Source organism: Haemaphysalis longicornis, unplaced genomic scaffold (genome assembly GCF_048455015.1).
Source record: "Haemaphysalis longicornis isolate Haplotype H1 unplaced genomic scaffold, Haemaphysalis longicornis Haplotype H1 scaffold_7, whole genome shotgun sequence".
Lineage (NCBI taxonomy): Eukaryota > Metazoa > Arthropoda > Arachnida > Ixodida > Ixodidae > Haemaphysalis > Haemaphysalis longicornis.
The window spans coordinates 118,156,939-118,167,106 of record NW_027526422.1 but is presented as its reverse complement, the minus strand read 5'-3'; the positions used below and the strand labels follow the sequence as shown (position 1 = coordinate 118,167,106).

General features: G+C 41.9%; 1 protein-coding gene across 1 annotated transcript; it reads left to right on the top strand.

Moving 5' to 3' along the window:
- Positions 1 to 1,207: 1,207 nt before the first annotated feature.
- Positions 1,208 to 9,630, top strand: LOC144146875 (uncharacterized). The gene is made up of 5 exons (XM_077678835.1): positions 1,208 to 1,494; positions 3,313 to 3,443; positions 5,290 to 5,357; positions 7,900 to 7,983; positions 9,434 to 9,630. The coding sequence occupies exons 1-5, from the start codon at positions 1,390 to 1,392 to the stop codon at positions 9,613 to 9,615; spliced, it is 570 nt and encodes a 189-aa protein (XP_077534961.1). The 5' UTR covers positions 1,208 to 1,389; the 3' UTR covers positions 9,616 to 9,630.
- Positions 9,631 to 10,168: the final 538 nt, after the last annotated feature.

The following is a 10,168-nucleotide window of genomic DNA, read 5'->3' as shown; positions in this document are numbered from 1 at the left end:
TCGTACGCTTGCCTTGGCGATGAAAGTCTAGATTCTCGACGAAATCACGAAGGGAAACGTGTTGCGGACAAATAAAAGCGCTGCTCAAGCGATTTTAGTTTCATTTGAGGTTGGGTTGACTAGTACTGTCTTGCGACCCCCGTCGACTTCATATTAAGGTGAGTTGACTATATGTTGATTCAACGTAAGTAGGATGGGTAGCTACCTGTGAAGGTACGTATAAAGCTTCGAAGCTTTATTAGGCAAACCAGAATATCATGACTTCCAAGAAAGAGAAAAAACGTTTTACCTTTTTAAGGTCTAAAGCCCATGCTTCGCTTTTACAATCTGCGTAAGGGCGTAGTTCCAGATTATTTCTAGCAGATACTCTGACCTCTTTGTAGAGTATAACGTGAAACCACACGTTTTGTACTTTGAACCCAAGGATAGGAAAACTAATGTCACAAATTTTAATTAAAAATTCAAATTTCCGTTTTGTTACAAGCCGACATTATTGTACTTTTAAATGTTAATAACAAAACATTGTTTGTTTAAATAAATGTGATAAAGGTTTTGTTGAATTATGAGATAAAGTAACACGAAATAACGTATTCCGAAAAACCGTTAAGTAGGACTGATACCGAGAGCACTCCAACGATTTCCGGCTGCGGAAGACTAATTGAGTGAACAAAGTACGTAACACCTGCAACAAGTGCGGCGTGGTAAGAAGATAGAAAAATCGGACATTGTAACCCCTAGTTCCGAGCAGTGCAGAAAGGAGCGGTGTTATTTTCAGAAATTATTTCCCGTGTTTTCGAAATGGTCCCTCTTTTCTATATTTGGGGAATGTTCTAGCTCTGCCTTTGTTTTGGTATTCTCCAGACTTCATAAAATAGGGCTTCACATATATCTTGATGGAGCGGCATGTTCTTTCAAAAAAAGTGAGGGTTGAACGCAAAGACGAGACAACAGGATGTGTTTACATCCCAGTTGTATTCTGCATATGTGTTCACTTATTGTGTACAAATAACGCAACGCTACAGTCCATGAACACTCAGCTAACAGCGGAAAATTTTTTTATTGCGCATGTACTTTTCTTTACTTGGAGAAATTCTAGTTTTCTTGATTGACGGTACCGAAAAGGCATGAACAGACTCGCAGACAATACAAGAGATGATTTGGATCTCAGGACAATGGTTGCTTGCATCAAAGTACTGAAATATATAGATGCGTACAAGAACCGGTAGGACGTGTCTTGGACTTCGTGGCAGCAAGCCCTAGTTTTTCGCGTCTTCAAAAAACTAAAGACTAGGAAAAACCGCAGCTATAATATCTAAACCGAACGGTTCCTGTCGATGATTAGAATCTGTTAGCCGCCGGCTAAACGTTCTACTCAAGCGCGGACAAACGATGTTCTCCTCCGGGTTATCATCTGTGGCTTGTTTGATCCTGGCGGTTTCCGCTAGCGCCCAAGTTTGTACCGATTTCACCGGCAGAAAATGTTCCGCCGCTACGGTAAGCCCTAATAATGCGTTCAAGAGAACGCTCGTGATTATAACAGCTTCATTAGCAATTGGTGTCAAATGCAGTTTCTATAGGGGCCGGTACTTGGATAAAAACACAGTTGCAAAATTTAATTAATTTGGAATTTGGGGGATCAAGCCAACTAAGCTACACCTGGAGCATCACGAACGTAGTAGTAAAGCACTGCGGAATAATTTTGACAACGTGGCGTATTTAATGGTTACGTTTGCAATGTCGGGTATGTGCGCACATTGTCACAAGCGCGATCGTCTAAATTGACAATTGTTTTTGCAGAAACATCCTCCCGCGTTTGAGCGGGTTGTTCTGATACTACAATCATTATTTTTCCGTCTTTCCCTCAAAGATGGCTCAAATTACAAGGGAACAAAGCCTGTCGTGGTGCACTAGTTTGCAACTGCGGCTTTGATTAAAAATTTCCGGCGTATTTCATAATATCGCAGTGGTGAATGGTTAGGTATGTTTTGTATTTATGTAATATACTGTACCCGACGTATTTACTGACATCATAAATGACTGAAATATGTGTTCCTCGCGTGTATATGTTAAAACCCTCTTGCAAAATTTAAAATTGTAGCATTAGCATCTATCACTCGACATATTTCGTTTCGGTTAAATTGGTATAACAATAAAACTAGTTTTAGAAACACAACATTCAAAAATATGCGCAAACTTACCTCACAACAATATTATTGCGCGCGCACAGTTGGTACCACAAGCTCAATATACATATTTTACAATTAAACCCGCTAAGAGTAAGTTAACACTTTTAGTGTCATTTAATTGGTTAGAAAGAAAACGTACAACAAATGAAAGCAGAACAATGCCGATGCACAAAGCAAATGTAACGCAGATGTTAGAGTTGCTCGGGAATATCACTTTTTCTTGAACCGATACGTAGGAAAATTAGTCACGTTAATTTTGTCAAGAATCTAAGACGGGGTCAGTCCCTTAACATTCAACAAAAGAAAACAAGCGTTTTTATATAGTACAGCCGGAAATATCTACTTCCACGACATAAAACCCTGTTTAACGCCGTGTTTTTTGCGGAAGAAGCTTTATTTTACAATAATGTTTCCACTCAGTACTTGGATAGGAGCAGCGAGTACTAAACGAATACAAAAGAAAAAAACACAAGGAGAACTGCAGGTCTACCAACTGAAATATAGTAGGGACGCTCGTTGTGTAGGTTTTTCTTTAGTAAGCGAAAAATAGTGGCAGTACAACGCCGGCACGTGTGGGAGGAAAAGCAAGCGCAAAAAGAACATAACACCTGCTGGCGCAGTTTCAGGGAGAGAGCAAGGGAGCACTGCGAAGGCTGGAAATTTGAAATGCGTTGGGGGTAGCAGTGAGCGGTATGGCGCTAAAGCCCACAATGGGGAGTCACCGCTCTTCGCTTCCGACCGCTTTCATATTGAGTGGAACGGCTTTGAATTTTAAAGACGACCACAAGCAAAACCTGTATGTACGTGCAACATTTTGCCATCAGGTAAAGGTTCCCAAGCTGCCTAAATAAATAGCGGTGTTGCGTTTGGGTGTTTCTTCGGCCGTAGTGGGAGCTTCGACTGAGAAACCCGCGCAAAAAGCACAATTAGGTAAAATAATATACCAAAAATTTCTGAAGCCCCAACCACACTGAGACAACGCTGGTGTCAGGCGCTTGGAAACTAATGCTGAAACACAGGCTTGCAAACACCAAAACGGCTCGATCCATCAGCATGGCGCGCCTAACGATCATGATGTGAAATGTTTTATGAACCTTTTTTTAACTATACATCTCTTTTCACGCAGGTTCTTCAACATTTTAGGAGGGGCTTTCTTCTAGCCACGACTTCCAACAACGCAGAATATCTTCGGCCTTCCGAACTGCTGACACGTCGTGTTGGCCGGGGACGCGTGAATTTTCTGTGCCGGTCAGAGAGGTAAAACATCACTGTACAGAATACTTATGCACGTCACTGCCCAACTTAAGCAAAATACAGCTTTACCGTATCCCACTGCCTTCACCTATCCCATGAAGTTGAGGTACGCTCTTCAGCTTGCTGCAAAAAACACATATCCTTCAGCAAAATAACTGAGATGGGCGATGAGGTAACATTGTTTTTCCAAGATTAAAATTTATATCTGGGTGTTGAAGGTCCACCGAAACGAATGGTAAGAGAATGCATGGCGTAAGGTTTTTCGATATCTTCTAATACACTGCACGGTGGGTCCTACTATACAATACCTGTTTTCTTTTGGAGAAGTTCGCCTGACTGTACTAATTCTCAGTTGCGCCCGCCACAAGTGGTGCTTCAGGAGATCCATCAAACCTTAATTTTATTATGTGCTCGAATCTCCGGCAGACATTTATCTGGACATTCGTGTACCCGATATCAAATTTGACGTCTGTAACAGAACATGAATTAATGGAAATATTAACATAAATGCAATATTTACTCTCACATTTCCATTGCAGAAGCACCACGCAAAAATATTTCTCTCAAGCCAAGCTTTCCTTTGCAGAACCATAATCTTCAATCAGCCAAATACGAGACTCATGTTCCCTCATTGCTATTGTTGCAGGAAATTTATTCTGCTTTGTACCAATAGTCAAGGGAACTTTGAGGGTAATGCAAGGGAACGAGTATTCGGCTATATAAAATAATGGGCCAGTCCTACCGAATTCTATTGTCAGAGGTTCTGTTTTTTTTTCCCGTTTTGTATATTGCAAAGGCAGTAACACTGCAGCTTCACTTTGCGTATATTTACTATGGAGAAGCTCTGCCAACACACAGGCAGCTATGTTCAACTTGAACCAATCTGCCCACTTCTTTGCAATGTTTTTCGTCCCGGCTTTTTTCCTGCATAGCTTCATCGTCATTATTTGAGCTGTCCAGCTGGTTATTCGCAACTTGGGCATGTGCTGCAACCCTTGCAGCTTTGAGGTGCTTGCCCATGGGCATGGCGTTAACTTCACCACGGTCGTGAGACGTGGCGATTTAAAAATTATAGCTGCGCTCTTGAAACTGAAATCGTATTTGGCTAGTTTTTTTTCATTCTCCAAGTATACACACATGTCCATGTCATCTGCACAATTCACATAATTACAGATTTTCAAGGTAGTCCTTTTCCTTATATTTCGCAATGTAGCGATCTCAATTCTCCTTTTTACCAGTCTTAAATATGGAAGTTTCGACATCGTACTCTGGTCGTATACCATGGCCCTAGCTACGTTGTGACCTTTTGAAAAAAATACCGTACCAAATATCTCCTAAATCTCTAATAGACGCTGTGCGTCCGCTTCGTTGCATGGCCTAGCTTATGACTACATAACTGTAACTGCTCTTTTTATTAGGCCTCCTCGACAGCCCCCCGTTGTACTTCAGTACACAGTTTTCCATACCAGATAAAGAGGAGTTGCCAAACTTTTTAACATTCAGTCAAATCCTTTGCGATCACAATTATTGGCGTTTGAGGAAAATACTGCGTCACCAGGTTGATACGTGGCCTACTATTGAGCCGCGGTCACAAGTTTTTGATCTTTACTTTAACCTTCTGAAATGCTTTTGTGTGAATGGGAAAGCAATGCTTTGAAAATGTGGTAAGACGTGAGATGATAACAATCAAACTCCAAAATATTGCATTTGGTTATGCGAGAAGGCTTAGGTTAACGCATAATGAGATCTTATTTATTCTCTAGAACCACCCGAAAGCCGGAAGGTTTAATATGCTAGCTGCCTTTTTGACTAACAGTGCTGTTTCTCTATTTTTTTTATTCCGGCAAAGATTCAGCGTCAGATCCACGGGAACGTTTTTTGGGCGCTCGGATGCCTTCTTCCTTCGATCGGAAATGAGTAAGTGATACGCTCAGTTCGGTGCAATGTTGAACCTTCCTGACTTCCCCCTGTTACCAGAATCACAATTTCAGTACGCTGTCTGGAAATTGCAAGATGTCATCACAACGTAGGCCTTTACACATCGACCCTAAATGGCAGCACGTATATTTTATAAAGAAGGTCGTTTGCGTTGTCTTCCAATTTTTATTTAAATCTCCCGACAATTTTCCTGCGACGGAAAATATGAGAGGTACCGAAGTGTTTAATATACAACTAAACCGAGTGAACAGCACGAAACGGAAACGACTAGAAGAATAATATTACAGTCAATAACCAAGGCACGGTAAAAACTCTATAAAAACAGGTTCAGTTTAACAATTGTAGCCTACGTCTTACGACAACAAGGAATGTTGTCAGTTCGCATAGTTTAACGGAGGGCATAGGCATGTTTTTCGTACAAATTTGATGCAATCGCCAAATTGTTTCTAATGATGGTGAAGTTTATGGAAGGCTTGTTAGTACAGGTTCATTTCTTTCTTGGGAGCTGTTTGAAATTTATAATAAACAGTTCTTTGCTGCACGTTGGTTTATATTTACCCTAAAGTCTCGTGTATAAAAATATCATGTATATGATTGAAATAAGGTTCATCGCGTCTCTCTTATTTACGCCAGGGAATGACTATTGATATTTGTGTCATTCGCAACTAGAACCACCCCATTTTAGTATACGATGAATGAAGATTGGAATATTGCTTTTCTTTTTTGTCAGAACCTAATTGATACTTTCCCCTCTCTTCCTCCCCCCCCCCCCCCCCGAAAGCACTGGAGGACCTCAGGCCTATTTGAAAATGAATTCTTTAAATTATTCATTAATATGTACGTGTCGAGGACATATATAATGTGGTTTTCTTTTTTTCCAAGTAAAGTAGGAAGTTCGGAGTCCGTAATTAACGAAGCCGGTTTTGAACAAAACTATGGCAGAAAAATTCAGCTGGAGTAAACCCTCAAAATGCAAATAATTTTAAAAGTTAGAATAATTACTTTCAGTACGCAGAAGTCAAACAAGTACATCCGAGTATTCCCACATTCGCTGCAGAAGGAGTTACTAAACAGAGTAATTGTTTGAAAACCTACGCTGAACTCTAGCATACGACTGGCGAAAACACGTCTGAGAGCAAGCCAATAGAAGTCCGCCACTTAGAGGCTGAAAAACAATCAGAAAGAAAAAAACATTTGAAGAAAATTTTATTTTGTAAAACATCACATCAATGGTTATGTTTGATGCAGTATATTAAAAGAATAAGCAGGCCAAAACCCTTGACACACAAGAAAGAGGCGACGAACGGGCGCAGCGTTGATTCACAAATTATTAACAGGAGCGCACTGCCTTTGATGGCACACATTCACCAAAAAAAGCAAACCTTTGCGACGGGTGATTACAAATATTGCTAACCACAGCTTATGTAAGTGTCGTTGTTCAAGCTAAAAACTATTGCAGAACTGGGAGGATGTCAAATGAAGACATGTTTTTAATTTTTTACGCTGAAGGAAACGGCCAACATAAATGTATTAGTGGTAAATGCCCAAACAACACATCTCCAAAACGCCACAAGAAAGCTAGTCGGGTGTGTTCGGCTGCAGGAGAGGTAGTTAGTTTTTTAAAAGAGTGATTGAGGGCCGGGTAAAGCAGTACCAAGTATATAAATTTCATCAGCCTTCAAGATCTCGTGGTGCGTGCCAAGACCGCATACCTCTAAAGATATGGGTGCAGCAGCTATTGCGGCAATTCACTCAAATATGGCTGCGCACTGCCGCAGACAGGCTTTGCTGGTGGTCCCTTAGGAGTCTACTTCTAGGTGTCGCAACTTTTCTAAGCTGGAATATTAGCAATATGTAGTATAAAATATTAGTTTGTTTAGAACGTTCTTTCCTCTCTCGAACGTTACCTGCAATAGCTTTCTGTGGCGTTAATAGCCAGGTGAATTACGGTGTGGGCTAGTGTCGAAACAAATACTTTATTTCAAAAGCACTTTTCTTATTCTCTACTTTCATTCGTGCGATTTAGTGTCATTTGTTCTTCGAATATTCAAATTTTTCTCTTATGACAGATGCAGATTTGTAAATGTGTTGGATTGTTTTTCTAACAAATTTGTTTGACGAAGAGCAGTTCTGCAGGGCCTTCGCGTTTTGTGAACTGCAAGACTGGTTAAACCGTTAGGAAACAATCATCTGAACGGCGATCTGTTTACAGTGAAATATTTGCACCGAAATATATTACGTTTTCCTAGGTTCCGACAAGATTGGGAGGTTTGTTTGGTTTTTTTCCTCCAATATGTTTTAAGATACATTTCTTGTAAATCCCCAATAGACAATGTACGTGCGCTTCGTATTATTAATCAATATGTAATGCACAATATTTCGTTTTTGGATATAATTCGGTCATTCAACATCTACCCTTAACGCTGTGTTAGGCCAGTCTTAATTGCACATGTATTTGTGTTCTGAATGAATCGAATGCATGTTTACTGATGAGATTTACCCGTTTTATATTTTTTTTCAGACCCATCATCTGTGCAGATTGTAAGAATTCCCTTTGCCGACTACAATAACTGCTTCGTCGCCGACTTTGGTAATTCCGCCTATGGTAAGCAGGAAATCTAATTCTATTGCAATCAACGACGGTTTATATTTCTTATGAAAATTGAATTCAGAAAAAATTTACCAATAATAAGGTAACCAGGTTTGGAATAGTTCCTCGAGCAATGCTATTGCGTACCGGCATTGTGTGGTTTGAAAGCCTCATTTAAATTTGGTTGTTTTTGAACAAGAATACCTATCTTCTTCAAACATGTTCGCTAACGAACGTCATTTATTTCTATGCACTTTGTTGTACAGAGCTTTTCAATGTGTAAAAACATTTCTTTCCGGAACCAAATTCAGTGGTAGCGAGATTTCTGTGATCATCCGTCCCGTCAATTAGAAAAAAGGCTGGAAACACAACTGCGCGTCCTATAGAGACCAATATTCAGATTATTAGCAGACGCCTGTAGAAGGCTGAAACAACAAAACTTACCAGAGAGTAACGAATATAGCTATGTCATACTACTTTTGCTTTAAACAACGCCGATATAAGCAAAGGGACGTGGGCAGTCAAGAGACTTTCGCGCTAACTAGACATTTTAACATTCAGAGCACGAACATCACCGTGCAATATGTTCTTCCTAACCCAACGAAAATCGCCTGACACTATTGTGTACCATGTTTAATACACAGGGAAACCGCGAAGGCATAGTGTGAGCTAGGGAGTCATTTTAGCCGCAGAGCTGTTTAATCCTGTGCTTGGGGTCGCGGGGTCACAGGAAAATACAAAAAAAAATACCGAGCGCTCGTGAGCCTGCGGCTCAATAAGGGCCCACGGCGTCGTCCAGGCTTGCGCGTGGGCGTGTGCCACGTGAGCATTTTGCACAAAAATACGAAGAATAAACACCGAGCGCTCGTGATTGTGCGCGTCGTGAGCAGCGCATGGCGTCGGCCAGCTCGACCTTCGAGAACACTTTTTCTAGCGTTCGTGGCGTGGTACCTCGCGTGCTCTTCTCCTCGGCAGCTGAGGGGCGTTCGCGCCTGAAGTGGGGAGCAGAGAACAGGTCGGCGAACAGACTTCGAGTTCGCGAAGTCGATTTCCGTCGGTTCTAGTCAGTGCTAACACGGCCCGCCCGGGAAGAGAAACAATTCGGGCATGCCAGTTGTGAAGAACGCTCAGAGGCAAGTCCAGTATTTATGTGAGATGCAACAGTGGGGTCGCCGAAGAAGGAAGAGGCACCGCCACCAGCTCTGCTGTTTCTCAAACCTTATTCAATTAGTGTAACCTGCGCAATCTTTTATGCCGTTTTTGCATTCATCTTCTGCCCCGATTTCCTCGTTCGGTTCCCGAGGAGCCATTACAAAATTTTTCACACTATACCGCATAGCTGACAAATTTAACCCTTTAATGCCATACATTTCAGGCATCTACAGCGCTACCGATGTGTTGTTCGCCTTGATAACACAGAAAACGTAGGGATAAACAAAGTGGTTTATTCGGGATTAATTTTCAGGTTGCCGTCTGTGGGTGAAAGAAAGCGCTTCCCCTCCCGCTGTGGGTCGCTGCTTGGAAGCTATCGCCCGAGTGTGCCCTGGACCACTGTACACCACTTGGGACCAGCAATGCGTGCGTGGCTGTGACTACCCCCAAGCTGAGATGGCTATGGACTCTAGCCAGCAGAAGCTTCTGCAATAAAAAATTTCAACCCGTCCGGAACGTTTGGCGTTGCCTACAGTTTACCAACTTCTGTCTACCAAGACCTCGAGCCTAATGCCTCACAGCGAGCGGAACATGCCATGGAAATTCATGCCCGTCAGACCAAGAACTTCTTACTTGCGGTAATACTTTCACGCAGTGTGCGCTTGGATGTTGGTGGAACGAATCCGGCCCACAATTGGAACTTTCTGGCCGCACGAGGCGGGTATGGGGGAATTTTCGCACTCGTTATAGAGCCAAATTCGAAAACGGCCACTTCGTTGTATGGAGACCCAACGTGCCGCCGTACATGATCCTCGTGATGTCTCGAATATACTTCATGCGGGTCGGCAAAATGATATAGAATATGTCATGCATCGCATCTGTGATGGTTTTCTTTCACCTGGGTTCTCCAAAGCTAACCGAGTTGGCAAACTCGGTTAGCTTTGGAGAGCAGTTTGCAGTTTGCAAACCTGGCCACGCCCATTTCACCTTCTTAATTTCCACTAATATGTCCTAAGTTAGCATGCCTTTTCCCCGACCCACTCAGCTG

Excerpts from the sequence above, each read along its gene's own strand:
- LOC144146875 (XM_077678835.1), top strand. The coding sequence starts at position 1,390 with ATGTTCTCCTCCGGGTTATCATCTGTGGCTTGTTTGATCCTGGCGGTT. Across the intron at positions 1,495-3,312 it reads GAAAATGTTCCGCCGCTACG|GTTCTTCAACATTTTAGGAG; the intron begins GTAAGCCCTAAT and ends CTTTTCACGCAG. Across the intron at positions 5,358-7,899 it reads CTTCCTTCGATCGGAAATGA|ACCCATCATCTGTGCAGATT; the intron begins GTAAGTGATACG and ends ATTTTTTTTCAG.